This window comes from Myodes glareolus, chromosome 16 (assembly GCF_982192425.1).
Source record: "Myodes glareolus chromosome 16, mMyoGla1.1, whole genome shotgun sequence".
Lineage (NCBI taxonomy): Eukaryota > Metazoa > Chordata > Mammalia > Rodentia > Cricetidae > Myodes > Myodes glareolus.
This window is the reverse complement of record NC_142041.1, coordinates 67,700,897-67,721,734: the sequence shown is the minus strand read 5'-3', so window position 1 is coordinate 67,721,734 and position 20,838 is coordinate 67,700,897. Positions and strand designations below refer to the sequence as shown.

Sequence of the window (20,838 nt, the reverse complement as noted above, 5' to 3'; positions counted from 1 at the left end):
GTCTAGTAGAGAGGGTGTGACCATGTCAGTCTAGTAGGGAGGATGTGGTCATGTCAGTGTAGTAGGGAGGGTGTGGTCATGTCAGTATAGAAGGGAGGGTGTGATCATGTCAGTCTAGTAGGGCGGGTGTGATCATGTCAGTGTAGTAGGGAGGGTGTGATCATGTCAGTCTAGTAGGGAAGGTGTGATCATGTCAGTATAGTAGGGCGGGTGTGACCATTTCAATCTTGAAGAGAGGGTGTGACCATGTCAGTCTAGTAGGGAGGGTTTCTTGGGAAATCCTAAACTGTCCATTTGGATTCCAATTTCTTTGGGAAGTTCTCTGGGGACAAAGGACAAAACAAGACAGCAGAGAATGTGGACTCAAGGACTCTTGCCTTGTTTTACAGCATTTGGATATCCGGATTTCTTTCTAGTAGAAAGACAAAAATTCTTTGACTGAGACTTACTGATTTATATAAACAGTGACAAACAGCGCTGTTTAAAAGAATGATATTGTCATTGAAAAAGAATCTTTGGTACTTAACTAAAGAGCCAGTCTCCTTTACAGTCTTTGTAGTTTGTTCTAAAGATTTACTTTTTTTCCCCCTTAGAGATAAAGTCTTACTATGTAGACCTGACTGGCCTGAAATTCACTGTGTAGATCAGGCTGGTCTCGGAGATCCTCCTGCCTCTGCCTCCAGAGTGCTAGGATTAAGGTGTGTACAACCATGTCTGGTTTATGACAGTATATAATGAGAAAATCCCTGCCCTCTGCTAGCTGATTCTGAAAAAAAAAAAAAAAACTGAGTCTAAGTGCCAAAGGCAGGAATTAGCTACCTGGTAGTAAGTAGTAGGTTTTTTTTTTTTCTGACTGTTTAAAAATTTTTACATTTTGTGCGTTCGGGTCCTGCGGCTTGCTTTAACGAGATCAGGCCCACGCCGTGTATGTGTCTGGTAGTTTGTTCACTAAGTCAAGGCCAAATCATTTACTTTTCACTCAGATGTACCATTCCATTTCAGAATACATCTATTATTTGCTTGTTTATTTTTATTTTTAAGACAGAGTCTCATGCATCCTGGGCATTCCTTGAACAAACTTTACAGCCAAAGAAAATCTAGAGCCTCTGATCCTCTTTGCCTCTGTCTTTCAAAAGCCAGCATGTTCAGCTTGTGTGGTACTGGGGATCCAGCCCAGAGCTTACTTCAGGCTAGGCAAGGACAGTACCAGCTGAGCCACACACTTAGGCACTTATTTATGAAGATTTTGAAGCTCCCCGTGATGTTTAAAGACAAAACAGACAAGGCTTGAGGAGATGCTTTAGTTGGTGAAGAAGCTTTCACTGCACAAGCATGAGGAAGTTTAGATCCCCAGTGCTTACACCTGTAACTCTAATGTGTGTGTGTGTGTGTGTGTGTGTGTGTGTGTGTGTGTGTGTGTGCGTGTGTGTGGCAAAGATAGGTGGATCCTTGAAGCCTATTCAACTTGGCAACTGAGCCCAACCGATGAACTTCAGATTCACTTAGAGGTTCTGCCTCAAAATTAAACATGGACAGTAATCAAGGAAAGACATTTGACATTGATCCCTGGCCTCCACATGTGTGTTTACACATGTGCATACATGTCTACATGCACAGGGTGCACTTACCCCTCTAACAGGTACATATACTACACCACACCACACCCACAAAGAAATAGACTAGTGTGAATTTGCTTAAGATACTTCTTAAAAACAACATTAAATTGGGAGCGAGCATTGAAATAGTTTTATTGATGAATATGTAAATAAAGATGTAACACTGAAAAAGAAGACCAAATAATCCCCAAAGGTCAATTTTTAACATCCTAAACAACATTGTTATAAGATAAGGTTTTTAGGTATTTCTGCTGGGATGATGTGATGTTAATTAGTGTAAAATTAGACTTGGTTCACATTTATTCTACTCATCTCTACCCCAGGAATTGTGGTCTTCAAAGCAGAGGGGTTTTGAAAGACCTCACATTTTAACCAGCCAAGGCATTCCAGTTCTCTTTGTAGGTCAAAGCTCTCTTGTAAAACAAACAAACAAACAAACAAACAAACAAACAACTTTTAAGAGAACCAAGGCAGGATAACCAACCCATCACTGGTGTTTACAAAAGTCCCTGAAGCTCTTAAATTTCAACTCACTGGATTCTTGGCACCAGCAATAGTGACAAGGGAAAGAAATGGGCAGCTGTGAGCCAGTTCTTACCCACAGAGCAGTAGAAGCAGTAGACTGTGTCACTTGAGACGCTCACAGTTCTCTTGACTCTGTAGCTCCTGAAGGGTTTGATGCAAATTTTGCACGTGGAGGAGAGTTGCCACTTAAACCTCCCCCAGTGGAAAATCTCGAGGTCCCTTGAGACTAAGTCATCTTAGAAGCACTTTATTCTGCTTCTGTATCAAGATTTTATCACCAAGCCTGACTGTGCACACTAAAGGTTTCCTTCCACCTTAATCCCTAGATACTGCTAGGAAGTAGTGACCATGTTTGGCTAAAGAGATATGCTAATCAATGTAGAACATTGGGAAGGAACAGTCTGATTAACAGGGGTTCTCTAGCAGCCTGTGCTACAAGCTCTAGCAGATATATTCTGATTTATTTTTTCTATCATTTTGAACATTTCCTAAAAGTTCAATGCATATTTCTAGAAAATGCTTGCATGCAAACCTCTGCTTGAACTGGTGTAAAGTATCAATATATTTGAATGACTTCATGTCATTCTTTCAGTCCTGAGGATATCTTTAATAAAATCTATGCCTTGAGATAAGCTTTCATAAGGGAAAGACAGCGAAAAACGTATCTGCTAAAGATAGACTAGCACTTATCTAGTTTTTTCCTTGAGAAAAAAAATCCCTTTGTGGTTTATTTTGCTCAGGCTTGGGCATGAAATACAGAGATTTTATAGGTGTTTGTAAGTGAAATCCTTTAGAAGATGTGGTGGTGCATGAAGACAGAGATCTCTGTGAGTTTGAGGTCAGCCTGATCTATCTACACATAGAGAGAGTTTCAGACCAGCCAGACAACCCAGTGAGATCTGTCTCAACATCAAAAAGACTCAAGCCATGTATTTTAGTGTTGATATCAACTGTGAATAAAAATATTTTAATTAAGTATTATTGCCAAATAATACTTGTGATGTCTGTTCCCACCAAACAGAGTTCTTGTCTGGGTGGTGGTATTTAAATTGTAGTTACAGAAGTTTTGTTTACTCATGGTTAGTAGAAGGCAACTATTCAAACACAAGCCACAGAAACTTCATGCGGGATCCATATTTTCCCTGCTTCTCCAAACATAAGAGAAACACGAGGTCTCCTTTGACATTGTATAAAAAGCCCTGTATACAGATCTTAAACAATGCTGTCCTAGCAGCTGAATCTCCAAGTCACACTACTATAGTTTATGCTAGTCAGTCATTGAAGAAGTGTGTGTTGAGTGTTTACGAATGTATGCTATGTGTATGCAAACAAAACACAAAAGTCAGGAAAACTTTTTCTAATGAGAGCAAGTTCCATGAGTCTGGCAGTTACAGTGGCATCTGTGCTTTATGGCTCTTCTGTGTTTAAAGAGAACACAGAAATGTACATAAGGGTAAACCCAAGCGAGAAATATGGATGCTGTCAAAGGCTATAACTACCTTGTTTACAAATGATTTCAGGAATTTCATTATAAAGTACTACATACTTAGCAAAAGTAAATATTCTCAGCACACACTCAAAAGTAAGCATGGGCTGAGAGATATGCTAATTAGATTTTTTATCATTTGCCTGTGTATAAATATGTTAGATCATCGCATTGAATCACATACATACATACATATATATGTTATTTGTGAATTCTGTCTTAATGAAGTTGAGAAAAATACAATTTAAATGTAAAGCGATGGCCAGTGTTGTCAGCAGTTAGGTCTGTGTTGCCATGGTAAACGTAAGATCGCTATTCTTTCAAGGTCCACTCTCACCATCACGCCTTTGATTGTAAATGATGCACGTTTACAAGATAGTGCTTTTGAGGACTGGGTTCGGTTTACTAGAAATAATCAACTGATTATTCCTGATACAAGCAGGAAAGCTGAAAAGATTTAGGAGCAGTCATGCTTTTCTGCAGACAGTTTTCTGAACATGGTTAACCTGAAGGATAGCAGTAAGGATTCCGTAAGGTCAGGTTCTCTTCATGTTTCCGGGAAACATGCTGTGAGGAATTCTTCTTATTTTGGTTATTGCATTTTCATTTTTCTCCCCTTTTAAGATCTGGTTGATGTAGATCAGTAAGTATTTACTCCAAAGAGTTACTTTAAATGCACTGATATAGAGAAGCACAGATTATTGATAAGTTGGTACTTGGTTTCTTGCAGTTATGATAATCAATCACAACATTTTGGAATCCAAACAACAGAGAAAATTGCCTAAAGATGATCTCCTACTATACAGGTATGGAAATCTCACCCTGGGCTCCTCCCTTGCTTTGGAGGTGGTGGTTATTGTAGCCAGGAGGGCGTAGCAGGAGCAGGGTGGAGAACAAATGGGCTGCCATGGCTGGAGAAAGGCAAGCTTTAGAAGAAATCTGTGATTTTTACTTGACGTTTAATTCTCCTGTTTTTAAATCTGCTTGTTTGTTTTTGCTGTATAATAAAAATAATTTCTTTTCTTAGTGGCAGACTTTTGTAGTCAATAATGCCCTCCAGATAACTTAGGGGAAGACTTTCAAAGAAGTCTATCCTGGGATGCGAAGGGAAGCTCTGATGACCAAGACTAGCACCTTAGTGGGCGTGGGGTTTGGAGGGAGACTGCAGGGGCTGCTCGCTGCTGCTTCTGACCCTCGCCGTGTACATGCACATTTGCTATTTCAACAGTCTCCACTCACTAAACTTTAATGAAAATGGCATTTTAAAAATTTTGTACATGTGTGGAATGTGTTCCTACTCTTTCAAGTGAGACTATGCTGCCCATATAGGTCTGGACTGATTTTGTTGTTGTTACAGATAGAAAAATGAACTTCAAGTTGCTAAGTGCACTATATGAGTTTTAAGAAATTTTCAAACTCCAAATCCCTTATCCTTTCTCCCCCTTTTTTTGGTTCTTGGGATCAAGGTCTCTATCACTGGGCCACATCTGTAGCCCCAAAGATCTGCATGCCTTGAGCATATCAGGTCTCCTCTCTGTATCCTACTGGCTGTCATATACATTACATACACTTTGCTTTCTGAAGTAGACATCCTTTATCTACCTTATGTTAGATAAATTATTTTATGACACCTCATACTAAATCAAAGCAGTATAGGCTTCATATTTCTGGCTTATAATGTTCTCTTCTTTCTGGATCTTTATGTTTTACAGTAGCTGTGTGTGTGGCAGTGTGAATATTATCAGATGCTTCAGGAAGCAACCCATGTCTCTGATTTCAAATTGCTAAACTCTCGGAGCAAATTCCACTCTTCCCCATGCTCCATAAAAGGTTTATTTTTAGCTTCAAGCATTCTTCCTCACAGGCAGAAAGTGATACATAAAACATAAGCCTTTTGGATGCCATCTGGAACTCTCTTTGAGAGTTCTTATACTACGAAGATTGCAGGCTGGTATAACTGGATGGAAAGATTAGCATGGCCTATGGACTTTATTTGTGGCAGCAAATACTATATGCGGTTATAAACACAATAACAATAGAATTAAGCATTTGATCTGCATAGATATACATGAATTGGAGTTTGGCATGGTAATGTGCTTTTATAAAAATACCACTAATTGGTGATGCATAAAGCCAGAGACACAATATTTGCTCTTCTTTATGTCCTATTCACTCTGGATTTGTTTATGCTAAATATTTTTTTACAAAATAGGGTTTTTTTTCCTTTGGACTATAGCTCACATTTTGAAATTCAGGCAAATTGTAATAGGTTGAATGGACATGTCTATCAGGTAGGATGCAATGACCATTTGTAAATGCCATGTAGTTCCCAAAGCTAAGTGTGTATTTCTAAAACCAGAATCAAACTTCAAGGTTACCATTGCAAAGGCTTTTGGGGTGCCTTTAGTTTTTCAAGGAAACTGCCCCTTTCCTGGCTTGCTGCCCATCAAGTTGGTCGTGTTTTCCTCTATTGCTTGGTTTTCTACTCATTTCTTTTCAACCATTCATTTCCTGAGAGTGAGGGAGGCCATATCTCCTAATGTCTTTGATATTCCCCTGCATGGATGCATGTTCAGTAGTTAACAGTTGTTCCACAAATGCTTATCCTCTGGTTGCTGAGCAGGGAGGGGCTGTCATTCATGTGCAAACAACAGCCAAGAGAGCAGTAGTGAAATTCACTGGCTTTGCATTGGAGCCTCCTCTTAGAGATGACGTCTGATTGTGCCAGGAGAAAGAGGAGACATTTCTTCTGTTTATCTACATGTTTTTTTTTGCGTCTACCCTCAATAATACCTAGAGGTGAGTAAATAGGCCCTTAGAGTAATGGAGAAAATAGGGTTGGAATTAAAGCAATCTTAGATAACATTTTATGTCTTCTGAATATGAGTTTCTTCATCTTAGGTTACATACTTTCTGAACATGAGTTTGTCTACAAATGGGAATAGAATATTATTGTAGTGGTCGAGGTGGTGCATTGAGAAAGTGAAATATTGACATATTGCTAATAAATATCAACAAGTTGATCTTTATTTTTCTGGCACTTTAAATGTGCTGGCTGGTGTTTTGTCAGCTTGACACAGGATAGTCATGTGGGAAGAGAACTTCACTGGAGAAAATGTCTCCACCAGATTGGCCCATGGGAACATCTTCTTGACTGATGACTGATGTGGGTAGACCCATCTCCCTGGGGGTGGTGCCACCCCAGGTGGGTGATTCTAGATGGTACAAGAAGGAAGGCTGAGAAGACCTTGGGGAGCAAGCCACGGCCTTGCCTTAGCTTCTGCTCGCAGGTTCCTTCCTCGCCTTCCCTTATGATGGTTGTGATGTTGGACTGTGGGCTGAACAAACCTTTTCTCCTCAAGTTGCTTTGCTTGCGGCATCTTAGCAATAGAAAGAAGATACTAAGTGTGTGGAACTTTGATTCTTACAATTGTGGTTTAAAAGAAATATGCTTTCATGGCTTTATTTTTATACATGTGTATATGTGCTTTATTTTATACATGTGCATATGTGCTTTATTTTATACATGTGCATATGATGTGCTTTGTCATATCCTTCCCCATCATTGTCTTACTGAACTATTCAATGAGCTTCTCAAAGACACTCCCATTTTCACAGTCATGTTTGTTTGATTATGGCTCTCTGTGGGTTTCCATTTCTCACCTCACTCTTACCACAAGACCACCCAAAACTACCAGAACCCCTATTCTGTCCAAGGAGACTGTAGGTTGGGATTAACTTAGTGGGCTCTGGATCAAAGCAATTTATTTCAAATTAATTCACAATTTTGTTTCTCCTCTTTTCTCACCTGTAAAAATGTAGATGATAATCCTTGTATTGGTTTTGGTACAGTCACAATAATAAACATCAATGCATGTTAACCCAAAGTCATCCTGCAAGAAACAACCCTGCTACGGTGAAGATGAAGTAAGAAAATGTGTCTGACTCCAGACAAGACCCAGGTACAATAGAAAAGAAGAGAAAGAAGAGTCTTACATGAAGAAAATAAAATCATTTCACGGTATAGAACCATGAAAGCAGAGGGAAGGCTGCTGGTTGATGAAAAATAAATGATAAGGAATATGAAAAGAAAAAACCTATAATAGGACTACATGGCTAGTTGCCAAGTTTGCCTTGGGACAATCCTGAGGAGCTCAGGAAGGAAAGTTCAAGGGAACTTGTGGAGATTGACATGGGAAGCTGCCATAGTTTGTTCAGGGACAGCACACAGCAACAGCAGAAAATCTTTGGTTTATTAGCTAAGTATCTTTAGTGTCTTCATGGCTATAAAATTTATCAAAGGAGACAAGATATTAATGATCTGAACAGAACAGCATCATATCTATGGACTTCCTCTGGAGCAATAGCTTCCAATTTTGATCTTTTAAAATGTGTAGCTTTAAAATTCTTTACAGCCATGAGAGACTGATATAAAAGCCCAGTGCTCCTTCTCAAGTGGCATGCGTGCATGCAAGTATGAGTGTGTGTGTGTGTGTGTGCATGCGTGTGTGTGCGTGTATGTGTGTGTGACTTTGTCATAGGTAAACTGTAATACAGCTTATAAATATCACAGACTGCAACTGTGTGTGCTCCTAATTTTTTATATGTCATTTTTGGTAAACTTTCAACAAACACAATCCAGTTCTTTTCAAAGCTGCTTAAGTCCTCAAGTTTGAAAAATAAATTCCTTCAAAATACTGACTTTCATCTTACTTGCTGTAATATTAGACTTCAAATCTCAAAGCTGATAGAGAAGAAGCACTCTTCTCGCTGCCTGTTGGCCGTGTGAACTTCAGCTCTCCTGAGATTTTAAAGCGAGGAGAGTGGCTGCAGTTTTCAGAGCAAAACGCATCGCATACAATGTGGTTTGAGTTTGTGAAGCTTTAAATAATACTGGTGCTTCTACACGAAGCTCCTCTTGCTCATTAGTCCATGTTTATGAGAAAGTAGGAGTATACCAGCTGAACTCTATAGCCTGTAAAGCTGACAAAATATTGAGTTCTTTATGATTAGTATAAGCCATATCTAATCTGAAACATACTTGGAAGCATGAGCCCAAAGTTTTCTCAAGGTATCTATACTCACATAATAAATATAACTCCTTGTTTATATACCATGCTTTTTTTTTTTAATAAATTGCTCTTTTGGAGAAATAGCAAGGATGTTGGAAATTGAAGTGGAAGAGCAGGGCAAACAACAAGAAGATTGGAGGGTAGGATGATTGAGCAGAAGGCAAGAGAGCTGGGGTCTGGGAAACAGATGGGTCAATAGTGTGTGTGTGTGTGTGTGTGTGTGTGTGTGTGTGTATGTGTGTGTGTACGCATGTGAACATGAGCTCATGTGTTGTAATTGTCTTTTTCTTACTCTTCAAGAGGCCCAAGTGTAGACTTGTATATCTGGAATCAGTTTTAATTTCTATTGATTTAATTGATGTCTTCTATTGATGAACCTTCCTGAATAGGTAAGAAGATTCAATTTTACTGATGTTACCTACATTGCTAAAGTATGATGAGATATTAATGTCAGGGAAATGTGACAGAAATAAAGATAACAAAAATACACTCTTAGTTTGTCTTTCTTATTTACGGAATTGTGCCCCAGACGAAATGCATTGATTATCCTATTCTGGCCTTGCTTGGAATGGATTTGTCTTGGAGATTTACTACATGGGCAGCTGAGTTGGATATCAAATTTCCTTCTTCTACCAGGAATTACTGAGTAGAACCATTTCCATAGGTCAAAGTACTTTCCAATGGTTGCCATTATGTGTAGAAGTTAGCGTAAGAATTAAGATGTTTCGTCTTAAAATTATTTTTCCTGGCTCAGGGAATCAGAGAAGGTGATTGATTTCTTTTTAGACTGTCAGATGCTTGCTATCCATTTGCTTACCTAGTTTTCTCAGTGAGCAGCACGTAATTGGGCATTAGTCCCCATTTTGAAATGATGAGAATTATATTAATACTGTAGAATGGATGAACATTCTGCTCAGGGCTTCGTAGGGAGTGAGCAGAGCAAAGCTACATCTGTCTAATCCATGCATCTTTGCACTCCTGCAGCTACATCTTTCTAATCCATGCATCTTCGCACTCCTGCAGCTCTGTCACCTGGAACAGGCAGTCCAACTGCAGCACTTTTGGGAACTGAAGTGCCGCCTTTTCATTCCCTCGGGACTTGTCATCTGTTTGTGCTCCATGCTCCTATGACAGGGAGCTTTGTCTTTCTAATGAATCTCAAAAGCAGCTTTTTCCATGAAGCTGTCAGCACACATGGATAGCGGGCTGGGAATTTCCTCTGAGTAGGATTTGATCTGTCTCAGTGACGCTGACTCAGAGGTGAAGGGTCAAGAACACGCTTGCAGTAGAACTGGAAGTAAAGACTCAGCAATCTGAGTTCTGCCTGTCTCTTATTAGCCCGTTTATGTTTTCTGTGTCTGTCTGTGCTATGCTCAGAGGGTCTCTCAGATGGGTGATTCCTGTCTTGGGCATCATCTTCCACTGAAGAAGCCTAGGCTGGGAAAGCTGAGCAGGGATTCCGAAGGAACTCTGGGTGACTTCGACTTCATCGTTACTTCTCAAGAAAAAGGCTCAAGGTTGCTCAGCAGGGTTCTGATGTCCAGCCCCTCAAGGTAGTACCTGCTGTGCCTGAGAGATCCAATCATCATTTCGATTCACTTTTCACTATTTTGAATGTATCTTTCAAAAGCAGATGATTTCAGATTTAGACTATGTTTCTTGTTCCCTTTTATTCATTCTAAATACATGCTCGTTGATGTTTACATGGGACACTCCTATCCCCCAAACTGGTGTGTGGTGGTGCATACATGTAGTCCCAACAGTTGAAAAGTGGGTGAGGAACAGATATGTTTGAGGTCAGTCTGGGCTGTGGAGTGATAACATTGTCTCAAACACACACACACACACACACACACACACACACACACACACACACATACACACACACACAGAGAGAGAGAGAGAGAGAGAGAGAGAGAGCTATTTATAGCTAATGCATTTATATGGTTACCTGACAAACGCTAATCATTTGCACATTTACTTCCTGGATTCTGACAATCACTTTCTGATATAGACAAGGCAGATAGCATTTCTGTTTCTCTAGTGATTGGTTAGAGAGCGTCACAAAGGAAATCACCATGACCAAGATGTAGTGAGAATGAGGAAGCCAAGTCGGTTGCACTGAACAAGGGCAGAGCAAGGAAGAAGCCCCCCACCCCACCCTGCTGCAGGACCGCTGGGCTCCTCCCTGTGTGTTTTATTCTGGCGTGGGTCTAGACCAGTCGCAGTAGCACCATCTAGCAACTAGATATGCCAATTCATGGGTCCAACTTCAGACCCTCAGGACAGAGTCTCTCCCCAAAGTGCTGCTGTTGCTCAGGAAACTCTGATACAAGTTTTAACCAAAGGATTCCAAGAGGAAGTGACTTGCAGCATCTCGGGGATCTCAGCCCTTCCCCACTGATGCTCCTGTTATGCACCGACTTGCCGGATAGCTTGGATGCTGTAACAGCAATGTTAAAATGGAGACGCTGTCTATGCAGTTATAACTCTTGCTATTGCTTTTCTGTTTTGTTATTATGTATAAGATCTTGTTATTTTTAAAATAGTAAACTATCCAAGGGTGAGGACAAGACCAACTTATACTCTTAGTATACATAACTTCTGAATAGAGTCAGCATTCACATACTAAGAGTAAGTATATAGCTTTTTAGTTTTATGTAAGGGCTATTAAATGACATTCTTATTTATTTGTTCATTATGTAAACAATATTCTTTCTGTGTGTATGCCTGCAGGCCAGAAGAGGGCACCAGACCTCATTACAGATGAGCCACCATGTAGTTCCCGGGAATTGAACTTAGGACCTTTGGAAGAGCAGGCAATGCTCTTAACCACTGAGCCATCTCTCCAGTCCATTAAATGACATTCTTAAGTGACATGATTTAGGATTGCAGGAAAAATATACATAGCATGTACTTTTCTTCTTTGCATATGTTTGACTTCAGGATGGAGGAACAAGTACTAACTGTAATAAGTTTTCTACTTACATCGAATCTATGTTGAAATGGATCCATATCTACCTTGGTTATCCGTGTTTACTGGTCTTGCTGTACACTTGACTGAGTCCATTCTTCTAGGTTTAAATTTGCTCACCCTTAACAGAGTTGCTTCTATGCTGTGTCCAAAGCACAGGGATTACATAGACTTTAAAAGGGTGGATGGTGCTTTATTGGTGCCCATGGGAGGCCTGCCCTTTTCTGAATGGAGAAGAAGTGGATGGAGGGGCGTAAATGGGAGGGGCTTTGGAGAGAAGGAACAGGTGGAGAGGAGGAACAGGAAACTGTGGTCAGTATGCAAAAATAAATGAAAAAAATTAATTAATAAAAGTTTTCAAAAAGAATGTACAAAACAAGTGAATGTTTGCCCATATAGATAGATCATACTGCCTAATTAAAAAATGTTTATTTTATGTGTCTGGGTGTTTTGTATGCATGTCTGTGTGTACCACCTGTGTGTCTGGGGCCTTGGCTTCTCTGGAACTGGAGTTACTGATTGTTGTTAGCTACCATGTAAGTTCTGGGAATTGAACCTGAGTCCTCCGGAAGTGCAACCAGTGCTTGCAACTGCTGAGTCATCTATCAAAAACAAACAAACAAACAAAAGCCAAACAGCCCCCAATGTTCTGTGTTTGTTTATATGCTCATTTCTTAAATCTGTAAAAGAAAGAGTTTGTTCTGGCTGAAGTAGAATGAAAAGAAAAATTTTCAAGAGACAGGAATGTGGGTCTTGTTATCTGCCAGACTTAAATTGATTGGTAATTTGGAGTGGTTGTTAAGAGAATATCAGCTGGTCGCTTGCTGTGGGAGCTACAGTATGGCAATAGATAATTGTGTTGTGTTGGCTTCAATTTTAGAATGAATATATATATATATATATATAAAATATATATATCCAATTGTTTTTTTCTTCCATGGAAGTTATGTTTCTTTTAAACTGGCAGACTATTAGGTTTACTGTGGGCAATTTTATTCAATAGAAATTAAACTTTATAGTTGATGTTCATACAAAAATAAAATATTCTAAAAAGAGTGAAGAGATTACTAATCACAATAATGTATTCTTTTAAATATCTCTTATAAAATGTATTTTGGGAATAAGATTAATCTAAGTATCTTTATCTTGACATAAGGACATTTAATTGACTCATAGATTCACAGTGTTGGTGATCTGTCTTTTTCTCAGGTTCTTGAACAACTGAGAACACAGCATCATCTCCAAGACCCCAAGTATAATTATTGCAGAAGGATAATTACCAAGTGGATCTTCATAAAGGCAATGCAGTATGACCCAGCAAAAATGACATTCAGTATTGAAACAATCCATCCTTAATGTGTTGAGACCATAATTATCTATTTGTTGTCAAAAGGCAAATTTTGGAACTTACAATTTTCCTAAGGTCAACAACACTGTAAACGAACAGATTCTTAGGGCTTTGGTTCTGCTTCACAGCATGACATGGGCTGCTCTCAGGCGCAGGCCCCGGACCTGCTGTTTCCGGGTGACCGGCACAGTGAGTGCCAGGATGCATTAATTAACCTTTACATCGACATAAACGTGCTTTGCAAGAGCAAATATACACAAAATGTTATCTTTAATCACGACTAATAAAAATGGGTTATTATAAACAGGTTTTACTGCTGCAAATGTCTCCTTGACAAATGACAAGGTCGGATTCTTTTATTAAAGATAATTAAAAATTTTGCACCAGGGAGTCAGAACCTTCCCACAGATCTCCTGCCTGTCTGCTCCTGAACTAGGAAGATAATCTTGAAATAATGTATAGTTTTATTAAAAGCAGCCACCTAGGCTCTATTTTTTAATCCAACTTTCTTTCACAAAGCTAAAGATTAAGATTAACTGCCTGGGGTCTGTGGAAGGAGTGAAAGATGCAGTTGGCCTGCACCAGAAAAATGATTCTCCAGCAACGTTGAATACGGGACTAAAATCTCGCCCAGGTCGTCAGTTTAAATTTCTGTCATCTCCGAATGTTATTTCTAAAACCGCAAGGTTTAACCTCTTAATACACACCACCCCTGTATTGCTAGCAGTCTTAACATTCCTTTCTTAAAAACAAAACAAAACAAAACACAGACTAAGTCCCCGAAACAAAGGACGTATTCGCACCTGCAACAATCTGAAGCAGCAGGTTTCAACCCGTTTGTCGGACCCTCTGGGGTCTCCTGTCAGATATCCTGTGCATTATGATTCATAACAGGAGCAAAATAACGATTATGAAGTAGTAAGAAATTTTTCTGTGATTGGGGGTCACCACATCATGATGGAATGTATTAAAGGGCTGCGGCGTTAATTGAGAGATTAACGTTAATTGAGAGATTGAGAGACCTGGGAGGACCTGGGAGGAGATGCAAACAGTAATAAACCCAAGGCCAACCTTACTCCAGTATTGGGCTGTCACTGCATTCTACCATCTGTGTCAATTTTTATTTGGGATAATGTTTTTAATGCTCTATTTGAGACATTTTGTGTTTAGTATCATTTTTGCAGGGCAGAATTTCCAGAAATGTAGTAATGTCTTCGTTGTCACCATTTTATGGGTAAAATGACATATGCTATTTTTGATGATATTCCTTAAAGACCTTTTTTTTCCATTCTAGACCAATTTTCTTTGAAAGGTAATACTGAATAATGGAGGCCCCTTATTGACTTAAGAAAGCAAGAGAAAAATTATTTACTAATTTGTTTTAAATTAGGTTCTTACAATATAGTCCAGTCTGGCCTTGAACCTACAACCCTACCTCAGCATCCTGAGTGATGGGATTGATAGACTTGCGACACCATATCAAACCTAATCTGTTTTCCAGTATAGAGGGATTATAACCCAGTGAGTCCTTAATACTGCTCTTTCCATTCAGAATGCAGGATGAGTACTCTGTTGGAAGAATCTGCTATACAATAACTATGCATAAATACTAACTTTAGTCTGGCTTAATGCTGCTTTACTTTATTTCCCGTATGGACTATACATGCTGAGTTAACTGTCTAGTAAATTGTGCATTATCCTACAAAGGTTCTGGGTTAAATTTCTGTTTTGCATATTATTTGTGAATAACAGTAATCTAGTATGATCTATCATCCCTTTTCTCTATTATCCCTTCTTTACTGAGCCACAAGCTATATTCTCCTTATAGACATATTCACACACACAGCTGAACTCTTATTTCTCCCACAACTTCTCTTGAAAGTCTTCTGCTTAGTCTTTTAATATAAATATGTTTGAAACAATCTAATTAAGAAAGAATGATGGCACAGAATACATAATCCTCTGAGGAATTAAATCCCTGTGCATGAGTTTGGAAGTGAAATATTCTGTAATTCATTGCCACAGGTTTAAAAGTCCTAAACTTTTTTAAAGTCATAACATTGGAGGTTCCTCTGAGGGTGCATGCGTGTCTTAGCTTTGTATGCTAACCGCAAGAGCTCAGTGGTCAGAACTGGCATCATTCAGAGTTAAAGATTCGCCTCCAGCCAGTCCTACCCCATCAGAATCTAAACTACAATGAAAACTATACTAAAATTTGAGAAACACTATAATATGAAACTATTAAATACCTCAGAGGTAGACTATAGTTATGTAAAAATATATAAAAAAGAATTTTCCTTCTATTGAACATTTAAAGAATTTACTTTGATAACCATCAAAATTAGTTTAGATTTATCTGTTTCTTCTTCCTTAAAACGGATATCAGTTATTTACTAGACCAATAAAACTATTCCGAGGTTTTAAGACTAATTTTTCATCATCTTTCAGGAATCATCTACTCTAAACATATATACTTACAAATATATCATGTATAAATCCTGATTGTTAAAAACACACAAAAATTAGACGGAAATCCTATTGGACTGGATTTAAAAAGGTAAGTCCTTTATAAAAATCCTCTAAGAATATGGGAAAGCAGTTGTGGTCAGTTTAGGTATGGCCCTCAGGATCACATTTTTCTGTCTGTTTTACTTATATCTTTTGCAGTTTCCTTCTAAGGTGGAGACTCTGATATTAGGGCTCTGCCCAGCATGAAACATATTTAAATAAATGAATAAATAAACATGATCTTAATTTATGCCTTTACTTACAAATTAAAACATCTGTTCCTAAATAATTTTCCTTTTACTACTGACATTTTCTACCATTTATGCAACATACAACCCCAGAAGTAACATAAATGATATAATAATTACGCTGTAATGAAACTGGAAAGAAAGATCATAAGGGACTAATTATCCAGGGCTCTGCCAACTTGTAGATTACAGTCACTCATCTCACTGAGGAGATGTACTTGCCCTTTTCACTGGGGGAAAGCATGGCTTTACTTTATTAAATCAACAATTGAATGATCCCAGTAAAAAGAAAGATTTTATTGAACAGTTTGTGTTTGGAGCCCATTTTAAATCATTCTTAGAGAAATTGATTGCCCTCTAGTGGGGTGAAAAGATAGTGCAGACGCCTTGGTCCTGGACTGAGAGAACCAGAAAGCAAATAGCTCTGTCACTAACTAGAGAGCGTTTTCTTGTGAACCAGCACACTTCACAGATTGTTACAGATTGCATGGTAACAATTTGTGTTTTTCCACAAACAAAAGGAAACTGGTGAGAGCTGGGGTTAACTATCAGTGTGGGGCTGGCCACACCCAGGTCTGGGTTTGCGCTGTTAGCTGTCACATGGTCCGTCTGAGACCAGTTTTATCTGGCTGTACGCAGGCAGCTAGCTACTGGAGGGACATGAGCATGCAATCCATCTTAGTTAAGGGAATAAAAATATCAATGGATAAAATAATAGCATTTTTCTGAAGATATACTGCAATTATCAATGAAAAGACATTCAAGATGAATTCACCTTCCATTTTATGTTTAGTAATTTGGGTTTTATGTAAAAACCTTGCTTGATAGATATCATTAAATAACCACAGAACTAAGTAACTATTTTGATCCTAAATTACAAAGGGAAACTATTTTATGATTATGAACCAGCTTCATGACATCCTGGAAGGAACTCCTTGTAGCATTTTTTTTGTTACTGACAATCAGAATTTGATTAAAGTCAAACCATGCCAAACAACCTAATGCTTATTCTTCTAACTTAATCCATAAACAATTAAAATTTAAAACCAAAAGTAATGATAGTACTTTTAAAGCAAAAAGTGAAATTCTGCTAAATATTTTAAATGATTAAGGAAGTAGCAACAGCTCTAACAGAAAGCAAGCCTCTTTCCTCTCGTCACAGAAAATTTACCCGAGACTGTCTGTAAGTCAGTGCAAAACCGTTAGGAATTTTGACCAAGCAGAGGTCTGGATTTTAGTAGGTTTTTTTTTTTTTAAATTACAAAGCATTCAGTACTAACGATCATTTTGAAATAGACTTTCTGTCATAGATTTTTATCACGCACAGGCAGTGATCCCCTAATACACAACACTGTGCCAGTGCCTGGCGTTGTGCTTCCCTGGGCACAGCAAGCTTGCTGCCGCCCACCCAGCTACTATGAGTTAGAGATATGAAATCAGTTGACAAAGCCCCACTTATTTCCTTCAGTCACCCCACCCCGACACCCTGGTAAAATCTTCAGCTTTGTATTTCTTGTTATCCATGTATCAATTTATACTGCGGCTCCATTTGAGAAGGGAGTAGGCAATACTTACTTAGCACAGGCTTACTGAATACACTAATTGTTTAAGGAATCAGGAGAAAAGCACTTGCCTTGTTGATTAATTGATTACTCTTTGTAGTTGGGATTTATTTTTTTTTCAAAAACAAAACCCCAAAGCCCAAATGACACTCTTCTCACTGCAGAGGTCGTGCTTCCTTTCACGTTCCCGAGTGCAGCCTAATTAAGGCAGAAAGACCTTTGCACCTGTCATATGTAGGGTGGGAGTTTCATTGGTTGCCGGTTACCATTTCACTATCCTTGTTTCTGGGTAGGATTGAGACTGTATCAAAAAGCACTTCTAAGAGCAGATTTCGGGGAAAATAATAAAAATTGTGTGCAAAATCTATATTTAAATGTTTATGGATGTACCCTCTTGTGGAGGGGTATAATCTCGGTTATATATAGTTTTTGTCCATTGAAACTACAAATAATTCTGTGGAGAATTATTCAGCGATCTTTGACACACAGGAGACTGTCCTTAGTAGGTACCAGCACATGCGTCCCAGCCTCATGAACATACATAACAGCGAAGGGAAGCCAAATCGTATTTGTTTGACAGAAACTTGAATAATAGGAGGCAAAATCATCTTTGGGTTGTGGGTGGGGAGGAGGTGGAGGCAGGCGAAGATGATCAAGAAGAATTAGTGACAAGGGGTTTATCAGTATCAAAAGGATCAGCATCCTTTTTGAACAACCGAGACTAAGGAGAGAGTGAATATTGAAATAATAATCAGGTTGACTTGGAATCACAGTTCTGGTGATGAGTAACTAGCCAGTTCTCTGCAGCTGAAAACCACAGTACGTGAAGATCACCCCAACCCACATCAGAAGCCCTCTGGACAGGCGAATTGACTGCGAATCGTGACAAGCGGGAGTAGCTTAGGACACTGCGCAGAACCCTCTCCTGGGATGCTCCTGCGGAGGCGAACGCCCAGTTCCGAAGGCGAGCGCTGCAAGGCTGGCCGCAGTCCACGCGCGGGATCACCACGTGCGCGCCAGCCTGGCTCGCCACTCCGGGTCTAGCAGCTAGGGGTGGGGCCGAGCCACGCCCCACTGGAGGACCCTCAATGGGGGTCTCTTTCCTGGAACACAGTGGACCATGGGCTTGGGCTGGGTCCCTGGGCTCTGTGGGCTGTGCGTGGGAGAGGACACCTTCCGGAACCACAGAGAAGGGGTCACCTCTGTGGTCTAAGGCCTGGCAGGGCGCGGCCGCGTCTTTGTGTGGCCGGGCGGGGCTCGCCTTTCTGTACAGCCACCCCTCCGCTGGGAGGGGCTTGGCGCTGCGACCGTGAGCTAGGCCAGGTGTCTTCATCCCCGGAGGGGTTCAGGGCTGTTCTGGGAAGCAGGGCTAGGAAGAAGGGTGTCTGTGCTGCAGACTGTTCAGGAGCCCCACCCAAGTTCGTGGTCAGTCAGCCTGGAATCTGAATCTGCGGGGCTCCGCGGACAGGGTGGGGCAGGGCAGGGTGGAGCCAGTCCACATCCTTTTCCTTGCTCCGCAACCAGAGCCGGGCATGGGGGAGGGGGACTTCCAGTCTCCTCCCTGGTGCTGGCCCCTCACGGTCTATTCACCCTTGGGCCACGCGAGGCACAGGTCCTATACAGAACGAAGGCTTTGGATCTGGAATCTCCTGCGGTTTTACAGAGCTCAAAAGACTTCCTAATATTTGGCCCTGTCCGACCCACAAAATGGAAATTGCACGTGGTTCCTCTTAAAGACCTTGACCTCTTTTGCCTTTTATCCTGCTTACATCTTTTTATCTGTATCATTTTCTGTACAACCTTCTAGGTTCCCTTAAACTTCTTCTCCCCCTGCCCCCCGCCCCGAAACGACCTAAGGAGTTTGGAGTAACCTTTTTTCCTTTTTGCTATTATGTCTAAATATCCTATTTAATGTGTTTCTGAGAAATATGTTAACCCACTCTCCTCTAGCCCTACTGGAGAACAATGAGGCCAGGGTGCGGCAGCCGAGGTTAGTGGTCAGGTCTCTGGCATAAGCAGGCTGCTAGCGAGTGCACGGGGCGTGGCGGGGCTCCTCTGTCCCCGCAGGGCTGGGTTCTCTGGTGTCGCGCTGCGCTCCCCACCCACCCCCCTTTCCACTGAGAACGCGCAGCTAGGTCAGGGTGGAGACCGCTTGACTCCGCACAGGGTGGGGCGGTCCGCACAGTGCGCCCAACGCTGCAGGTGCCCCCCTCCCCACCCGGGGGACCGTATCTCCACACACAAAGAAACCCCACCCCGGCGTCTTGGGAGCCGGGTCCCTTTAACCCTCCCCGCCTCACAGGCTTCTCCGCCCCTGCAGCTGCCCATCCCTGCCCTCCACGCCCTCCTCCTCCTCCCCCTCCCTCTCCCTAAAACAAAGAAGCTAAGGTCTTACCCCACCCCTCTGGCCCCTTACCTCCCCGCACCGCGCCCCAAGACTAGCGGTTTTTCCAACAGAGACAATACCATTAAATGTGTCCACTCCCCTCCCCCGTTCTCACCCATTGCTCAAACCGCCCGGATGGGACTGCTTTGACTTTGCGTTTTCTCTTTTCTCCCAACCTCAACCCCTTCCCGTTCTATTTTCTTTATAAACTACAGAACGAATATAAGACGTACAAACCACTTTCTGAAACGTCCCTTCATCTCACTGAAGGCAGAGCTAAGGTAGCCCCCTCCCCTCCCATGGCGTTTTAATTTTAAATATGGAAGTAGAATAAAATTCTTACCCATCGGAGACCAACTTATCTACAACTATCTTTTAAAAAAAAATAAATCATTTGCTTTAGGTTTTCAAAGACCCCCTCGTTGCCTTCTCATCTCCTCCTCCTGCCTCCGACCTTTCCAGCTCCCGTGTATCGTGAATGTCTTTTCCTTTATAAAATACCTCTTAATGTCTTCAGAACCCTCAGAGAGAAGGGCTCTCGTTTGAGCTTGGGGAGAGAGAAGCGCGATTCTTACCCATTGCTGTTTTAGCCATTGTAGGGATGTGCACGCGTGGAGCGGTGGCGAAGGCAAAGGAGAGGGGTCCTGCTGTAGCCGCGGAGAGAGCGAGAGAGGAGTCTGAGTAAGGCACTGAGTCTGCAGAGTGGGACCGTGCTAGAGAAAGAGCAGGAGGCAGGAGCCTATGAATAATTATCACGCAGAAGCTCAAGCAGATTGGCTCCCAGGGTCCCCTGACATGACTCCCGCAGAGTCAGAATCTCCAAGCATTAAATATTGATCGGCCAATGGTGCTGAAGTACAAAGTACCAGAATGCAGTTTGAAATGGAAATCAGTCCTTGCCTGGAAGCTCCCCCCATTTTGGAGCCTGATAGTACAGTCCAAGTGGAGTGGCGCCTTAGCCTGGAAGCCTCCTAAGAGCTAAGGACTGGGCTGTGCCTACCTGTACCCAGGAGGCTATACTTTGCTCAAACATGTGTCATTGCATAGATTGACAAAGAGAAGGGAAAGACTCAGGGGTCTGAGAAGTCATCCCCATGCCTAGTCTGGAAAATC

The 20,838-nt window shown here is 41.0% G+C and overlaps 1 protein-coding gene across 1 annotated transcript in view; it reads right to left on the bottom strand.

The window, feature by feature from the left end:
* Positions 1-20,539, bottom strand: part of Stmn2 (stathmin 2) — a 52,639-nt gene extending 32,100 nt beyond the window's left edge. The window contains exon 1 of the mRNA XM_048420523.3: positions 20,301-20,539. Coding sequence (XP_048276480.1) covers positions 20,301-20,319 — 19 coding nt within the window. The 5' untranslated portion in view covers positions 20,320-20,539. The remainder of the gene's footprint in view (positions 1-20,300) is intronic.
* Between the last annotated feature and the right edge of the window lie 299 nt (positions 20,540-20,838).